This window comes from Hyperolius riggenbachi, chromosome 12 (assembly GCF_040937935.1).
Source record: "Hyperolius riggenbachi isolate aHypRig1 chromosome 12, aHypRig1.pri, whole genome shotgun sequence".
NCBI classification, from domain to species: Eukaryota; Metazoa; Chordata; class Amphibia; order Anura; family Hyperoliidae; genus Hyperolius; species Hyperolius riggenbachi.
In genome coordinates this window covers 26863243-26882526 of record NC_090657.1, presented here as the reverse complement: position 1 = coordinate 26882526, position 19284 = coordinate 26863243, and the positions used below count along the sequence as shown (strand labels likewise).

At 44.2% G+C, this 19284-nt stretch overlaps 1 protein-coding gene across 2 annotated transcripts in view; it reads left to right on the top strand.

Moving 5' to 3' along the window:
• The window catches only part of MYO1D (myosin ID), a 297886-nt gene that overhangs the window by 76408 nt on the left and 202194 nt on the right, over positions 1-19284 (top strand). Inside the window, exon 1 of one of the 2 annotated variants that reach the window (XM_068262767.1) lies at positions 6218-7057. The exons of the other annotated variant lie outside the window; for it this stretch is intronic. Coding sequence (XP_068118868.1) covers positions 6963-7057 — 95 coding nt within the window. The 5' untranslated portion in view covers positions 6218-6962. Of the gene's footprint in view, positions 1-6217; positions 7058-19284 lie in introns of those variants that run through there. 2 annotated transcript variants of the gene reach the window in all.

Genomic DNA, 19284 nt, shown 5'->3' with positions numbered 1-19284 from the left:
ACACATACAGATGCTGGGTGGGAGAAATATCTCTGTAAATGACAATTATTTGATTTTTGTTTACACACAATTGTCCATTTACAGAGAGATTTCTCCCACCCAGCATGGGTATGTATAAAAATACACCCCCAAAACACATTATACTACTTCTTCTGAGTACGGCGATACCATGTGTGACACTTTTTTGCAACCTAGGTGCGCTAAGGGGCCTAACGTCCTATTCACAGGTCATTTTAAAGCATTTGGATTCTAGACTACTCATCACGGTTTAGGGCCCCTAAAATGCCAGGGCAGTATAGGAACCCCACAAGTGACCCCATTTTAGAACTCACCATACACCTAACAGAATACTCCTCACAGACACCCCAAGGTATTCTGTTAGGTGTATGGTGAGTTCATAGAAGATTTTTTTTTGTGTTACAAGTTAGCTGAAAATGACACTTTGTGAAAAGAAAAAACAATACAAATCAATTTCCGCTAACTTGTGACAAAAAATAAAATCTTCTATGAACTCATCATACACCTAACAGAATACCTTGGGGTGTCTTCTTTCTAAAATGGGGTCACTTGTGGGGTTCCTATACTGCCCTGGCATTTTAGGGGCCCTAAACCGTGAGGAGTAGTCTTGAATCCAAATGTCTCAAAATGACCTGTGAAATCCTAAAGGTACTCATTGGACTTTGGGCCCCTTAGCACAGTTAGGCTGCAAAAAAGTGTCACACGTGGTATCGCCGTACTCAGGAGAAATAGTATCATGTGTTTTGTGGTGTATTTTTACATATAACCATGCTGGGTGGGAGAAATATCTCTGTAAATGACACATTTTTGATTTTTTTACACACAATTGTCCATTTACAGAGAGATTTCTCCCACTCAGCATGGGTATGTGTAAACATACACCCCAAAACACATTATACTACTTCTCCTGAGTATGGCGATACCACATGTGTGACACTTTTTTGCAGCCTAGGTGCGCTAAGGGGCCCAACGTCCTATTAATAGGTCATTTTGAGGCATTTGTTTTCTAGACTACTCCTCATGGTTTAGGGCCCCTAAAATGCCAGGGAAGTATAGGAACCCCACAAGTGACCCCATTTTAGAAAGAAGACACCCAAAGGTATTCTGTTAGGTGTATGGTGAGTTCATAGAAGATTTTATTTTTTTGTCACAAGTTAGTGAAAAATGACACTTTGTGAAAAAAACAATAAAAATCAATTTCCGCTAACTTTTGACAAAAAATAAAATCTTCTATGAACTAGTCATACACCTAACAAAATACCTTGGGGTGTCTTTTTTCTAAAATGGGGTCACTTGTGGAGTTCCTATACTGCCCTGGCATTTTACGGGCCCAAAACCGTGAGTAGTCTGGAAACCAAATTTCTCAAAATGACTGTTCAGGGGTATAAGGATCTGCAAATTTTGATGACAGGTAGTCTATGAGGGGGCAAATTTTGTGGAACCGGTCATAAGCAGGGTGGCCTCTTAGATGACAGGTTGTATTGGGCCTGATCTGATGGATAGGAGTGCTAGGGGGGTGACAGGAGGTGATTGATGGGTGTCTCAGGAGGTGGTTAGAGGGGAAAATAGATGCAATCAATGCACTGGGGAGGTGATCTGAAGGGAGTCTGAGGGGGATCTGAGGATTTGGCCGAGTGATCAGGAGGCAACACGGGGCAAATTAGGGCCTGATCTGACGGGTAGGTGTGCTAGGGGGTGACAGGTGGTGACAGGAGGTGATTGATGGGTGTCTCAAGGTGTGATTAGAGACGGAAATAGATGCAAGCAATGCACTGGCAAAGTGATCAGGGATGGGGTCTGAGGGCGTTCTGAGGGTGTGGGCGGGTGATTGGGTGCCCTAGGGGCAGATTAGGGTCTAATCTGATGGGTAACAGTGACAGGTGGTGATAGGGGGTGATTGATGGGTAATTAGTGGGTGTTTAGGGTAGAGAACAGATGTAAACACTGCACTTGGGAGGTGATCTGACGTCGGATCTGCGGGCAATCTATTGGTGTGGGTGGGTGATCAGATTGCCCGCAAGGGGCAGGTTAGGGGCTGATTGATGGGTGGCAGTGACAGGGGGTTATTGATGGGTGATTGACAGGTGATCAGTGGGTTATTATAGGGAAGAACAGATGTAAATAAAGCACTGGCGAATTGATAAGGGGGGGGGGGTCTGAGGGCAATCTGAGCGTGTGGGCGGGTGACTGGGTGCCCACAAGGGGCAGATTAGGGTCTAATCTGATGGGTAACAGTGACAGGTGGTGATAGGGGGTGATTGATGGGTAATTAGTGGGTGTTTAGGGTAGAGAACAGATGTAAACACTGCACTTGGGAGGTGATCTGATGTCGGATCTGTGGGCGATCTATGATTGGTTGGTGGGTGATCAGATTGCCCGCAAGGGGCAGGTTAGGGGCTGATTGATGGGTGGCAGTGACAGGGAGTAATTGATGGGTGGCAGTGACAGGGGGTGATTGATGGGTGATTGATAGGTGATTGACAGGTGATCAGTGGGTTATTACAGGGAAGGACAGATGTAAATAATGCACTGGCAAATTGATAAGGGGGGGTCTGAGGGCAATCTGAGCGTGTGGGCGGGTGATTGGGTGCCCGCAAGGGGCAGATTAGGGTCTAATCTGATGGGTAACAGTGACAGGTGGTGATAGGGAGTGATTGATGGGTGATTGATGGGTAATTAGTGGGTGTTTAGAGGAGAGAACAGATGTAAACACTGCACTTGGGAGGTGATCTGATGTCGCATCTGCAGGCGATCTATTGGTGTGGGTGGGTGATCGGATTGCCCGCAAGGGGCAGGTTAGGGGCTGATTGATGGGTGGCAGTGACAGGGGGTGATTGATGGGTGATTGACAGGTGATAAGTGGGTTATTACAGGGGGGATAGAGGCATACAGTACACGGGGGGGGGGGGGGGTCTGGGGAGAATCTGAGGGGTGGGGGGGTGATCAGGAGGGAGCAGGGGGCAGTTTAGGGTAAAAAAAAAATAGCGTTGACAGATAGTGACAGGGAGTGATTGATTGGTGATTAGGGGGGTGACTGGTTGCAAACAGTGGTCTGGGGGGTGGGCAGGAAGGGGGTGTCTGAGGGGTGCTGTGGGCGATCAGGGGCAGGGGGGGGAAATCAGTGTGCTTGGGTGCAGACTAGGGTGGCTGCAGCCTGCCCTGGTGGTCCCTCGGACACTGGGACCACCCAGGCAGGAGGCAGCCTGTATAATAGGCTTTGTATACATTACAAAGCCTATTATACATAGGGGCAGCGGCGATCCGGGTGCTAGTAACCCGCCGGCGCTTCCGAACGGCCGGCGGGTTACAGCGCGAGGGGGGCGGAGCCAGTCGCCGGCAGCTGATCGCGTCACGAATGACGCGATCGCCGCATAACCACGCCCGCAGCCGCCCCCGCCGATGGGCGTATTGAGGTCGTTTAGGCCCAGTCTTTGCCGCCGCCCATCGAATGGGGGCGGTCCTCAAGTGGTTAATGTTATGGAATCGCAGAATTCAATTGCTCCAAAATTGCTTTCCTGTACAGTAAAAAAAAATAAAAAATCATTGGAAAATCGCTTTGCAAGACGCTGGTGATTTTGCTAGCATTTTGCGACTCCCACGTTTCAGAGCTTAAACCAGTTGTTTCTGCCATTTCTGGCTCAGCAGGATTCTCCTGCTCCTGGGAAGCGTGTAGCCTGTGACAGAGGAAGTGACAGGAGAACTGGAAATATCAGGTTTTTATGGAAAAAGCACGCAGAAATTCACCTAACACAGTGCTTTCTCCACAATTGTCCTGCGCGCCTATCCTTTTAACACAAGCGAAAATACACAACTTGCGATCTAAATTTGACTGTACTAACAGAAATATTTTACAATATGATGCCAGTGTCATTGAATCTTACAAATAGTAAACAATTTGCAAGCGCATACAGTGGAAACGGTTGTTTTCCAAAAGTTTTCATGCTCAACTCTATTGGAAAATGTGTGAGGATAAAAGAGAGTTCGGCACAAGATACATCTAGGTTACCTCAGTAGGTTTGGATAGCTTACTGTGCCTCCAGATCGAACAACAGTCCACTTTTTAATATGAAGAAGAGGAGAAATCCGGGCACCAGATAAGTTGCAATTGCTCAATCCACTTTATTTAACCCCACAGAACAAACAACCTCAGCAACAGTGTGGCGGTCTAAGGCTCCCTGTACACTGCAAATCCGATCTGTGGTTCCCATTTCCCCTGAATGCTATCAAAAGAAAAACGCAAAAAAAACCGCAGCATGCAGTAACGATTAAAAATCGGAATCGCATGTAAAAAAAATCGTGTGCAGGGGGCCTTACAGCCGTTTTGCGAGCACGCTCACTTCCTCAGAGACCTGGTGCGAAATGGCTGTAATGCCTAATACGGTACGATTTTCTGTGTGATAGATGGATCCGATTGATAAAATACAGTACGTCATGTCCGATATTGTTCCCGATCGTTTCTGATCAATTTCTCATAGCAGTGAATGGAAAAAGATAAAAACTAATGAAGATAGGAGAATCGAGTGCAAAATCTTCTGGGAAAAACGATCAGGTCGGAAAATCGCATGGGAAATCTTACCGTGTGTACCGAGCCTTAGACTGCCACACTATTGCTGTGTTTGTTTGTTCTGTGGGATAATAAAGTGGATTGAGCAATTGCAACTTATCTGGTGCCCAGATTTCTCCTCTTCTTCATTATTATTCAACTCTATTGGAAATTGCTGTGCAGTGTGTGTGCTGGCAATAGATCCATCTCTGATCAGATTCAATCAGAGGGGGATCTATCTAAGGCTCCCTACACACTGCAAATCCGTTTTCTGATTCAGTTTCCGATTTTCAATTCCGATTTTCCCTGAATACATTCAACAGAAAATGGATCAAAAATGCAGCATGCAGTAAAGATTAAAAATCGGAATCGGAGGTAAAAACCGATTAAAAATCGGAATCGGAAATGCATGCAGTGTGCAAGAGGCCATTAACGGTACAGCTTTTTTCACCAATGTGATTATTATGATCGAATTGTATAGAAAATTTGCTTTATGAAGGCAATCGATAAGGAACCATTCTTTGGTCTATTGCTAAATAGGATAAAATTGATCAGAAAGTTGGATTTTATGATTGAATTTGAAGAAAGAATTGTTCAGCAAATCTGAACAATCGATAATTGCCTTCCGATTAGTTACGGCCATAATGAATGCGGCAGCCAGACTGATACATCCTTCTCATCGCAGCGCCTCTACGACTCCCCTCTGTAAAGCCCTACACTGGCTCCCCATCAGCTTGAGGATCAATTTCAGAATCCTGTGCTTGGCCTACAAATCAGTGCACAAGACCTGCCCGACCTACATCTCCGATCTGGTCCACAGGCAAATACCAGCCCGCCCCCTCCAATCCTCCAATGACCTGCTCCTAGTCGCACGATTGCAGAACTTCACTAGGGATGCCCGATTATTCAAATCGCATTGAAAGATCGCATTTAGTGAAAAATTGTACTGTTAATTGGCCCCTTAATGGTCAATCTGGCGTAAAGCGCTGCAAAAGATAACAGCACTACATAATAATGACAAGTAATACATTTCATATATAAAATACATTTATTTGAATATAATGCACATGCAGGTACATTTTAAAGGGGAACTGAAGAGAGAGGTATATGGAGGCTGCCATGTTTATTTCCTTTTAAGCAATACTAGTTGCCTGGCAGCCCTGCTGATCCTCTGCCTCTAATACTATTAGCCATAGCCCCTGAACAAGCATGCAGCAGATCAGGCGTTTCAGACTTTAAAGTCAGATCTGACAAGACTAGCTGCATGTTTGTTTCTGGTGTTATTCAGATACTACTGCAGAGAAATAGACCAGCAGGGCTGCCAGGCAACTGGTATTGATTAAAAGGAAATAAATATGGCAGCCTCTGTATACCTCTTACATCAGTTCCCTTTTAAATGCAGCAGGTAGGTACTAAATATTCTCGTGTGTAGGGGGTACTTCTGATGGTGTAGCATACATCCTGGACAAAGCTGAAGCACGCTGTTGTAATGCCCTCCTGTTCACTTTTTCTGTTTCCCTGTGTATTCCACCCTCCTTCCCTCCCTCATTTCCTCTTCTTACCTCCCCCTTTATATGAATAGCCTCTGTTCTGTCAGACCTCCCTAGTCCCTCCTCTCTCAAGTGTTCACTCCCATCCACCTCACCTTTCTACTACTTTACTCTGCTTATTGCTGTGCTTTCTTCTGTAACTTCTGTTACCTCCCTCTTCCCTCCTGTCCACCTCTCTCTCCTCCCCCCTCCTCCTCTCACCTCTCCTACACTCTTCCTGGTCTCTCAATAGATGGAATGGATGAGAGTTTTATCAGCACAGACAGCCCTTCTGTTACCTCTGGAACCTGATACTCAGCGGCATTTCAAAAGAGACTTGACAAGAGCACTTTACCTGTCCTGCAGGATATTTTTCACTCCATCCATTGTGTTGATACAGCAGGAGACATCCCACCCTGCACTGCAACCTCTGAGGAAGAAGATCCTAAGCCCGCTGCATGCACTATACTTTTTATGTGATAGTGTATAACATTCCTTTTTGTTGAAACATTCTTCTTTGTTGAAACATTCCATCCTGCAGGAAATCTCCCAAGACATCCCTTTCATCGGTGTTCTCAAAAACGTGCTGCTCTGGAAAGAAAGCTCACCTGTAAGAGACTTCTGCTGCATCCCAGAGGAATTGTAGTCTTAGAAGTCACACCTGGGGATGAAAGGGAGAGAGTGGAATCCAACACAGCACTGCATACATTCTGGGTGTGACAGAGACAGTCACTGTTCCGGCAGGAGGGGTGCAACCGTGTGGCACTGTGCTGTGTTCTGAAGGGTTTTATAGGGACTGGAAGTGCAGTTTGCCTTTCACAGCTGACTTACAATTGTGCTGTCACTGACCTAGCAGTGGTGTTGCCAGGACCATGGCACAGCAAGAGGGACTACAGTATGGAAAGGCGGACTTTGTCCTTATGGATTCGGTTACCTTACCGGAATTTATGGCCAATTTAAAACTCAGGTAAGTCCTGGTGCTGACGCCCTAATTAAAACACTTTCAATAATCTGTAGCAACCAATCGGTATTGCCTTTTCATTTTTCTGACTGAAACTGTATTGGTTGCTACAGGTAACAGCATTTTACACTGTCCTAGTTGTAGGCAGGAGAATCTTATGACTTTTTGTATCCTTACATAGAATGTTGTTAACCTGTAACTCAAACTGACAGTGCACAACGTAGCGGCAGCTGATATAAGCAAATGACCCCAATGATTTGTGTTTTACAGGAATAGAACTGTATCTATGCTCAGGGCTATGAGGGTAAGGGTGCATACACACATCCAATTTTCATTGGCCAATTTCACCCCTCTCATTTAGTATGATAGTACAGAAAACAGATATTAAATACTAGGAGCATATTTTGTAGGTATGTCTCAGATTGTATAGATCTGCTAAAACTGGCCAATCAAAATTGGATGTGTGTATGCACCACCTCCATGTAGTATAAGGGTCAACAGATATTAATTACTAGGAGCAGATTTTGTAGGCAAACCCTCACATTACATGGAGGTGGTAAAATTGGTGAGTGATTGGCCAATCATAATTGAAAGTGTGTACCCGGCTTTAAAAAGGAAAGGATTCATTAGCTGGCAAGTTGGTTAATCAAGCTTCTGATTAATCATTCGTTTCTAAGTCTAAATAGCCATTGCCCTCCTTTAAATTCAGTCATTTGAATTGGGGGTATTTCAGATCGCGTTTCTGCGCTACTTTAGGGGACCCAGCAGGAAACCCCATAGGGAAATTCAGCTAATGGGATTGGGTGGAAGGCAGCCTCTTAAACTGCGAGGCTTCCGGGCAGGCATGTAGTGAAGGGGGACTGTGTCCGTCTACCAAGCGGCACGTTGTGAGTTCGACTCCTGGATCACCTGGCATGGGCAGAAAAAAAAAAAAAAAAAACTGCGAGGCTTCCAATAGGTTGCAGTAAACTACGCCCACACTATTTGGCCTGTTACAATGCTTTCTGCTGTAGTGGGTACTTTGATTGGATAACAGTTCCCTATACGGTTTCTTGCTGGGTCTTCTAAGCTAGACTAATTTCCACGTTTCTATTAAATGGAAGGTCTAAGCTCCCAAAAAAAAACCCAAAATCCACTTACCTGGGGCTTCCTGCAGCCCCTGGCAGCCGCTCTGTGCCCTCGCCGCAGCTCCGGTGGTTCCCGGTCTTCTCCGCTGCAGAAGCCCACCTGTTACAGTGTGTGTCATGCTGTACTCACTGAGCTCTCAAAGTGGATCTGATACATGTTACAGGGATAGTATTTGGGCTGAGATAATAATGCAGGAGGTGATAACATCATCTAGGCATGAGCCCCATAGCGCCTAAAGGAAGGGTGATGCCATTGGCTCCAGGTGAACTGATGATGAGCTGAATACTGGCACTGCCTCACAGAAGGTTGTGTTTACTGTTCTATATATTATTACAGTTCACCTGAAATAGTTGGGGAAAAAAAGGCTTCTGTTACCCACAGCATCGCCAGCAATCTAGACCCTTCTATCTCGTTAAGTAATGCACTACTTTGCTTCGGGGGATCCCATTTTTATCTTGTTTCCAGCTATGGGAAATCTACAAGTCCTCTATCAAATCCGCACACCAGCCTCTGCACCGGTACAGAGACTAAAGTGTGGTCATGTGGGGGGCAGAACAGCCTGACCAAGATCAGCAGAATCTTTTAGGCCATGTTCACAGTGCCCATTACGACACGTTCCTTGTAGCTGCAGGAGTGCAAAGGATCTGGACAGCAGCAATGCACATTAGGTACAGAGAAGCATACAGTTGATGTAAAGTCTGCTTCACTTCTACTGTTAGGCTGGTTTCACACCAGGACGTTGCGTTTTAGGGGACGTTATGGTCGCATAACGTGCCCCTAACGCAACGCCTGGTGCTCTCTAATGTAAACGTCAGAGTGAGCCGCGTTGTGCAGCTCACTCTGGCGTTCGTGATGCCGTGATACGCACTCTTGGACTCATGCGGCATCACGTGGTCCCGCCCGGCCAATCGCCGCACAGAGCGGCCGCTCCAGGAAGTAAACACTGCATGTCACTGAGTACAGTGAATATTAATTAGCCATGTGCTTGGCCGCTCTCCGCTCCTCCCCAACATTACAGCGCATGTGCAAGCAGTCTAACGCGGCTCTGCCGCTTATAAAGTACTGCATGCAGTACGTTCTGTTATGGCGCAGCGTTACTGAGTAACGCAACGTGGGCACTGTGAACAGCCCATTGATTTTTCATTGCTGTGCGGTGGGCTGCGTTACAGGCTGCTCTAACGTGCGCCTGTAACGTCCCACTGTGAAACCAGCCTTAAGGCATGCATTTACCGGTAATGCACTGCATACAATGTGTTACCATACCCCACCTCCGAAGCAGTTGGTTTCTGTGCATGGCACCGAAACCGGGCACCCCATAGCAGCAGTGTAATGATGCTCGGGGCGTGTAAGAGTAATTTGGGCCCCCGGTGGTTGCCGGATCCTGAATTACATCTCCCTTGGATCTGCAACATCTCGGCGGGGGAATAGTATTTAACGCCGCTGGGTAGTTTAGCGGCAGCAGGGAGAGCCATCATATGGCTCTCCCGGCGCCCCAACTCACCGGCGACGCACCCTCCGCACTGTGAATGTTGCATAGGTGGTGCATTGCACTGCAGTAAGCAGAGTTACAAAGCGGCCATTACACCGCATCACTGTGAACGTGGCCTTACCCCCATTCTTAATAAAAGACCTACCAGGGCTCACTAGTAGGCCACCTTCAGAAAAGGGAAACTAGGGATGCGTTCATTATTATTATTTTTATTATGATTATTACTTAGTATTAATATAGCGCCGACATCCTCCGCAGCACTGTACATAGTATATATTGTCACTAACTGTCCCTCAGAGGGGCTCACAATCTAATCCCTACCTTAGTCATATGTCTAGTGTCATATGTCTAGTGTAGTGTATGTATCGTAGGCCAATTTTTTGGGAAAGTCAATTAACCTATCTGTATGTTTTTGGGGTGTGGGAGGAAACCGGAGTACCCGGAGGAAACCTACGCAGACTCGGGGAGAACATACATAACTCCTTGCAGAGTGTTGACCTGGCTGGGATTCGAACCGGGGACCCAGCGCTTGCAAGGAAAGGGCGCTAACCACTACGCCACCGTACTGTTGTGTACAGCTGTGTTTGTGCACTGACAGCATTCTGCAGATACAGCTGCAGGGCAACAAGAAGTCATTTGAACTTTCACTTTTGGATGCAGTGAATTTTTTAAGTGCTAGAACAGGTGTAAAGGGACAAGGTAGGTAATGGCTATTATTTACAGTTTTGATTTGTATGACTCGCCTTCTAGAGCAAGGAACAGAATTGGCTGGTTTTTTTTTTGTTTTGGTTTTTTTTTTTTTTGTATTCTTTTTGCAAAACCTACAAATAATAATAATACTAATTTTTTGAAAAATGGCAAAAGGGGGGGGGGGGGGAGACTTGCCCACTAGTAAAGTTTTTTTTTTTTTTTTTTTTTTTTTTTAAAACACCACAAATACCCACTCTCCTTAAAGAAAAAAAAACCTACTAAGCTTCGTTCGCAGTGATGTTTGCCATACTGGCATTCACCACCTATGCAGCGTTCACAGTGCGGTGGGTGTGTTGCGGTGAGTGCGGCATGGTAATACACTGCATGCAGTAGGTTATTGCAAAACGCACGTTAACGGTTACAGTGAAGCATACTTTACATTGACATCTGTTACGTTCCTGCTGTCACAAGGGAAAAACACAATGCCCACTGTGAACATAACCTAAGGCTGGATTCACAGTGGAGCAGTGCATAATGCTCAGGTTAAAATGTGTGTGTCACCTGTAACTAACGCTTTAGCCTCTGCAGCAATAAAAGGATGGCAAAATTAGGTGAAGAGGGGTACATGTACATCATTGGGAATAAGAGCATCAGGAGACACTAAAGCCTTGTACACACATTCAATTATGATATACCGCGTGCAGTTACCACAATGGCAGCTGCTAATCAGTAGCTTTTATTGCTGCTGGCACAGTGGCAGCTGCTAATCAGTGGCTGTTACTGCTGCTGGCACAGTGGCAGCTGCTAATCAGTGGCTGTTGCTGCTGGCATAGTAGCAGCTGCTAATCGGTTGTTCTGCTGGCACAGTGATGGCTGCTAATCAGTGGCTGTTACTGCTGCTGGCACAGTGGCGGCTGCTAATCAGTGGCTGTTACTGCTGCTGGCACAGTGGCAGCTGCTAATCAATGGCTGTTACTGCAGCTGGCACAGTGGCAGCTGCTAATCAGTGGCTGTTACTGCAGCTGGCTTAGTGGCAGCTGCTAATCAGTGGCTGTTACTGCAGCTGGCTTAGTGGCAGCTGCTAATCAGTGGCTGTTTCTGCTGCTGGCACAGTGGCAGCTGCTAATCAGTGGCTGTTACTGCTGCTGGCACAGTGGCAGCTGCTAATCAGTGGCTGTTACTGCAGCTGGCTTAGTGGCAGCTGCTAATCAGTGGCTGTTTCTGCTGCTGGCACAGTGGCGGCTGCTAATCAGTGGCTGTTACTGCTGCTGGCACAGTGGCGGCTACTAATCAGTGGCTGTTAATGCTGCTGGATCAGTGGCGGCTGCTAATCAGTGGCTGTTAATGCTGCTGGCCCCTGCATGCGGTACCGCAGCTACGGCCTGCAGGCCGCATGGAGTTAACAACTGTAGAGAGCTATGGTAGCCACCAAAATGGCTCGGTGGGCCGCATTTCGCCCCCGGGCCGGTCTTTGGACATGCCTGACCTACACATTCTGCTCATAGTATTCTATATCTTTTAACCCTCCTACTACATGAGGGGGATAAAATTGATAAGCTATTGGCTAATCATTATTGAAAGTGTGTACCAGGCTTTTTCCTAGATTTTTTTTTTATAGCAATAAAACGTGTCTGAGGACAAAAACACCAATTTAGCCAGGTAAGTATTGTCCCACGCTGTATCTGCCACATTACTGTGGACCTTTAAGTGCTCAGTAAACAAAACTTCTAGGTGTAGCTTATCCAGTACAAGTATCATTATTATTATTATTATTTAGTATTTATATAGCACTGACATATTACGCAGTGCTGTACAGAGTATATTGTCTTGTCACTAACTGTCCCTCAGAGGGGCTCACAGTCGAATCCTTGCTATTGTGTATTGTATGTATCGTAGTCTTCGGCCAATTTAGGAGGAAGCCACTTAACGTATCTGTATGTTTTTGGGATGTGGGAGAAAACCAGAGTGCCCGGAGGAAACCCACACAGACAAGGGGAGAACATACAAACTCTGTGCAGAAATGGTCCTGACTGGGTTTCGAACCGGGGACAAGACAAGGGTGCTAACCGTGCTTGTAAATCTCTTCTGATGCATAGTATTTTAATTGAGACCATATACAAATAGATTTTTTCCTCCCAAATGATAACCAAAGTATAATCCTTCAGCGCGTAATTATTTTGATCAGCTGATTTCAAGTTGCCTTTGCAACAATTTTGCAAATCTTATGGAGGAACTTTGGGCTCCTACATGTGCTTGATATTAGACATTGCATGAAAGTGGTAAAGGAAGATGCTGCCATATTTCATTCAGCATTTCACATTAGGTGTAGGTAATTGCTGTTGTGATAGTTGGTGCAGTACAATACTTAGCCCTGAACTGTTGCTCAGAGGATTGAGTACTGAACCCTGCACATGACTGTAATGTGTGTGCATGGCTTAAAGTGAACCTCCAGACTAAAAATTTACGCAGCAGCACTGAAAAGGCTTGGTGTTTCTTTAATAGATCCGCAGCATCAGAACTTTGTTTTTCTTACCCAAGCCTCATTTTTAGCTGCACAGAAGAAAACTGCCCGGGCATTTTTCCACTGATGCTGTACAAAGCATGATGGGATTTCTGATGTTGTTCTCCTTGTGCTGTTTTGGCACAAATTTGTTTTTTTTAAAATTGTGAATTTGAGATTTGAAGCCTAGCATGCGCAGCTGGGGGGGGGGGGGGGGGGGGTGATCAGGACACAGGACAGTTGGAACTGTGTCTCATGCTCCCTGTCACCTCCTTTCAACCAAAAAGATGGCTGCCCCCATGACAAAGATGGCTGCCCCATGAATCACAAACATTTTCCTGTTCTTTTACAAAAAGGTAGGTAAGAGATTATAGAAATGAACCCAGTATGTATTTATAGCATTTAGCCTGTCTAATTCCCCCTCATGTGTGACTAATCACAAGTGTAATTTGATCTCTAAGCTGTGCCAGCTGGCTGCCTCAGCAGAGCAGCTAATTTGTAAACACAAGATGTTAACCCTATGTCTGCTGCCATGAAATCAGGAACTAGACACACTGCAGATTTATTGCAGGATTTGTATCGGCTATAACAAAGAAATGTTTTTCTTTAAAGGTTCTTATGCTGTTGTGGATCTGTTAGAGCAGAGTGGAAGTTCCGAGTTCAGATCCGCTTTAATGTATACTACAGGTGGTAATAAATAAACAAAAAGCAGATACCATACTTTTCTGAGGGCTCAATCACATCGTTGCCTGTTAACCAAGGTAAAATGAAAGTCCATAGACTTTTTTTATTTACCTATCACATTTTTGTTTTTTGTTTATTTTTTTACAACCTGGAGTATACATTAACCACTTCGGGACCACAGTCTTTTCGCCCCTTAAGGACCGGCCACTTTTTTTCCATTCAGACCACTGCAGCTTTCACGGTTTATTGCTCGCTCATACAACCTACCACCTAAATGAATTTTGGCTCCTTTTCTTGTCACTAATAAAGCTTTCTTTTGGTGCGATTTGATTGCTCCTGCGATTTTTACTTTTTATTATATTCAGCAAAAAAGACATGAATTTTGGCAAAAAAATGATTTTTTTAACTTTCTGTGCTGACATTTTTCAAATAAAGTAAAATTTCTGTATACATGCAGCGCGAAAAATGTGGACAAACATGTTTTTGATAAAAAAAAAAACATTCAGTGTATATTTATTGGTTTGGGTAAAAGTTATAGCGTTTACAAACTATGGTGCAAAAAGTGAATTTTCCCATTTTCAAGCATCTATGACTTTTCTGACCCCCTGTCATGTTTCATGAGGGGCTAGAATTCCAGGATAGTATAAATACCCCCCAAATGACCCCATTTTGGAAAGAAGACATCCCAAAGTATTCACTGAGAGGCATAGTGAGTTCATAGAAGATATTATTTTTTGTCACAAGTAAGCGGAAAATGACACTTTGTGACAAAAAAAAAAAAAAGGTTCCATTTCTGCTAACTTGCGACAAAAAAAAATGAAATCTGCCACGGACTCACTATGCTCCTCTCTGAATACCTTGAAGTGTCTACTTTCCAAAATGGGGTCATTTGTGGGGTGTGTTTACTGTCCTGACATTTTGGGGGGTGCTAAATTGTAAGCACCCCTGTAAAGCCTAAAGGTGCTCATTGGACTTTGGACCCCTTAGCGCAGTTAGGCTGCAAAAAAGTGCCACACATGTGGTATTGCCATACTCAGTAGAAGTACTATAATGTGTTTTGGGGTGTATTTTTACACATACCCATGCTGGGTGGGAGAAATATCTCTGTAAATGACAATGTTTTCACTTTTTTTACACACAATTGTCCATTTACAGAGGTATTTCTCCCACCCAGCATGGGTATGTGTAAAAATACAACCCAAAACACATTATACTACTTCTCCCGAGTACGGCAATACCACATGTGTGGCACTTTTTTGCACCCTAACTGCGCTAAAGGGCCCAAAGTCCAATGAGTACCTTTAGGATTTCACAGGTCATTTTGCGGAATTTGATTTCCAGACTACTCCTCACGGTTTAGGGCCCCTAAAATGCCAGGGCAGTATAGGAACCCCACAAATGACCCCATTTTAGAAAGAAGACACCCCAAGGTATTCCGTTAGGAGTATGGTGAGTTCATAGAAGATTTTATTTTTTGGCACAAGTTAGTGGAAAATGACACTTTGTGGAAAAAAACAATAAAAATCAATTTTCCGCTAACTTTTGACAAAAAATAAAATCTTCTATGAACTTACCATACTCCTAACGGAATACCTTGGGGTGTCTTCTTTCTAAAATGGGGTCATTTGTGGGGTTCCTATACTGCCCTGGCATTTTAGGGGCCCTAAACCGTAAGGAGTAGTCTGGAAATCAAATTCCGCAAAATGACCTGTGAAATCCTAAAGATACTCATTGGACTTTGGGCCCTTTAGCGCAGTTAGGGTGCAAAAAAGTGCCACACATGTGGTATCGCCGTACTCGGGAGAAGTAGTACAATGTGTTTTGGGGTGTATTTTTACACATACCCATGCTGGGTGGGAGAAATAACTCTGTAAATGGACAATTGTGTGTAAAAAAATCAAAAGATTGTCATTTACAGAGGTATTTCTCCCACCCAGCATGGGTATGTGTAAAAATACACCCCAAAACACATTATACTACTTCTCCCGAGTTCGGCAATACCACATGTGTGGCACTTTTTTGCACCCTAACTGCGCTAAAGGGCCCAAAGTCCAATGAGTACCTTTAGGATTTCACAGGTCATTTTGCGGAATTTGATTTCCAGACTACTCCTCACGGTTTAGGGCCCCTAAAATGCCAGGGCAGTATAGGAACCCCACAAATGACCCCATTTTAGAAAGAAGACACCCCAAGGTATTCCGTTAGGAGTATGGTGAGTTCATAGAAGATTTTATTTTTTGTCACAAGTTAGTGGAAAATGACACTTTGTGAAAAAAACAATAAAAAACAATTTTCCGCTAACTTTTGACAAAAAATAAAATCTTCTGTGAACTTACCATACTCCTAACGGAATACCTTGGGGTGTCTTCTTTCTAAAATGGGGTCATTTGTGGGGTTCCTATACTGCCCTGGCATTTTAGGGGCCCTAAACCGTAAGGAGTAGTCTGGAAATCAAATTCCGCAAAATGACCTGTGAAATCCTAAAGATACTCATTGGACTTTGGGCCCTTTAGCGCAGTTAGGGTGCAAAAAAGTGCCACACATGTGGTATCGCCGTACTCGGGAGAAGTAGTACAATGTGTTTTGGGGTGTATTTTTACACATACCCATGCTGGGTGGGAGAAATAACTCTGTAAATGGACAATTGTGTGTAAAAAAATCTAAAGATTGTCATTTACAGAGGTATTTCTCCCACCCAGCATGGGTATGTGTAAAAATACAACCCAAAACACATTATACTACTTCTCCCGAGTACGGCAATACCACATGTGTGGCACTTTTTTGCACCCTAACTGCGCTAAAGGGCCCAAAGTCCAATGAGTACCTTTAGGATTTCACAGGTCATTTTGCGGAATTTGATTTCCAGACTACTCCTCACGGTTTAGGGCCCCTAAAATGCCAGGGCAGTATAGGAACCCCACAAATGACCCCATTTTAGAAAGAAGACACCCCAAGGTATTCCGTTAGGAGTATGGTGAGTTCATAGAAGATTTTATTTTTTGGCACAAGTTAGTGGAAAATGACACTTTGTGGAAAAAAACAATAAAAATCAATTTTCCGCTAACTTTTGACAAAAAATAAAATCTTCTATGAACTTACCATACTCCTAACGGAATACCTTGGGGTGTCTTCTTTCTAAAATGGGGTCATTTGTGGGGTTCCTATACTGCCCTGGCATTTTAGGGGCCCTAAACCGTAAGGAGTAGTCTGGAAATCAAATTCCGCAAAATGACCTGTGAAATCCTAAAGATACTCATTGGACTTTGGGCCCTTTAGCGCAGTTAGGGTGCAAAAAAGTGCCACACATGTGGTATCGCCGTACTCGGGAGAAGTAGTACAATGTGTTTTGGGGTGTATTTTTACACATACCCATGCTGGGTGGGAGAAATAACTCTGTAAATGGACAATTGTGTGTAAAAAAATCAAAAGATTGTCATTTACAGAGGTATTTCTCCCACCCAGCATGGGTATGTGTAAAAATACACCCCAAAACACATTATACTACTTCTCCCGAGTTCGGCAATACCACATGTGTGGCACTTTTTTGCACCCTAACTGCGCTAAAGGGCCCAAAGTCCAATGAGTACCTTTAGGATTTCACAGGTCATTTTGCGGAATTTGATTTCCAGACTACTCCTCACGGTTTAGGGCCCCTAAAATGCCAGGGCAGTATAGGAACCCCACAAATGACCCCATTTTAGAAAGAAGACACCCCAAGGTATTCCGTTAGGAGTATGGTGAGTTCATAGAAGATTTTATTTTTTGTCACAAGTTAGTGGAAAATGACACTTTGTGAAAAAAACAATAAAAAACAATTTTCCGCTAACTTTTGACAAAAAATAAAATCTTCTGTGAACTTACCATACTCCTAACGGAATACCTTGGGGTGTCTTCTTTCTAAAATGGGGTCATTTGTGGGGTTCCTATACTGCCCTGGCATTTTAGGGGCCCTAAACCGTAAGGAGTAGTCTGGAAATCAAATTCCGCAAAATGACCTGTGAAATCCTAAAGATACTCATTGGACTTTGGGCCCTTTAGCGCAGTTAGGGTGCAAAAAAGTGCCACACATGTGGTATCGCCGTACTCGGGAGAAGTAGTACAATGTGTTTTGGGGTGTATTTTTACACATACCCATGCTGGGTGGGAGAAATAACTCTGTAAATGGACAATTGTGTGTAAAAAAATCAAAAGATTGTCATTTACAGAGGTATTTCTCCCACCCAGCATGGGTATGTGTAAAAATACACCCCAAAACACATTATACTACTTCTCCCGAGTTCGGCAATACCACATGTGTGGCACTTTTTTGCACCCTAACTGCGCTAAAGGGCCCAAAGTCCAATGAGTACCTTTAGGATTTCACAGGTCATTTTGCGGAATTTGATTTCCAGACTACTCCTCACGGTTTAGGGCCCCTAAAATGCCAGGGCAGTATAGGAACCCCACAAATGACCCCATTTTAGAAAGAAGACACCCCAAGGTATTCCGTTAGGAGTATGGTGAGTTCATAGAAGATTTTATTTTTTGTCACAAGTTAGTGGAAAATGACACTTTGTGAAAAAAACAATAAAAATCAATTTTCCGCTAACTTTTGACAAAAAATAAAATCTTCTGTGAACTTACCATACTCCTAACGGAATACCTTGGGGTGTCTTCTTTCTAAAATGGGGTCATTTGTGGGGTTCCTATACTGCCCTGGCATTTTAGGGGCCCTAAACCGTAAGGAGTAGTCTGGAAATCAAATTCCGCAAAATGACCTGTGAAATCCTAAAGATACTCATTGGACTTTGGGCCCTTTAGCGCAGTTAGGGTGCAAAAAAGTGCCACACATGTGGTATCGCCGTACTCGGGAGAAGTAGTACAATGTGTTTTGGGGTGTATTTTTACACATACCCATGCTGGGTGGGAGAAATAACTCTGTAAATGGACAATTGTGTGTAAAAAAATCAAAAGATTGTCATTTACAGAGGTATTTCTCCCACCCAGCATGGGTATGTGTAAAAATACACCCCAAACCACATTATACTACTTCTCCCGAGTTCGGCAATACCACATGTGTGGCACTTTTTTGCACCCTAACTGCGCTAAGGGGCCCAGAGTCCAATGAGTACCTTTAGGCTTTACAGGGGTGCTCAAAATTTAGCACCCCGCCCACTTGCCAGGACAGTTAACAAACCCCACAAATGACCCCATTTTGGAAAGAATACACGCTAAGGTATTCCATGAGGGCCATGGTGAGTTCATAGAAAATTTTATTTTTTGTCACAAGTTAGCGGAAAATGACATTTTGTGAAAAAAAACAAAAAACCACAATTTCTGCTAACTTGTGACAAAAAATAAAACATTCTATGAACTCACCATGCACCTCACGGAATACTTTGGGGTGTCCTCTTTCCAAAATGGCATCATTCGTGGGGTCTGTCCTGGCATTTTAGGGTCTCTGCAATCATTACATGTATGGCCAGTATTAGGAGTTTCTGCTATACTCCTTATATTGGGCATAAGGGTAATGCACTGTGGGCTGAAAGGAAAAATGAACGTCAAACAATCAATCAATGTGGATGAAAAAATATCTGCCAAAAAATTTGAAAAAAAAAAAAGAGAGGAGGAAGGCGTCTGCCAGGACATAGGAGCTGCCGCCCCAAAAATCCAAACCCACCAGCTCGTATGCCCTGGCAAACCTGATTTATCCATTCACACCGATCGATGTGGATGAACAAATCATTGCCAGAGTTCTTTTTT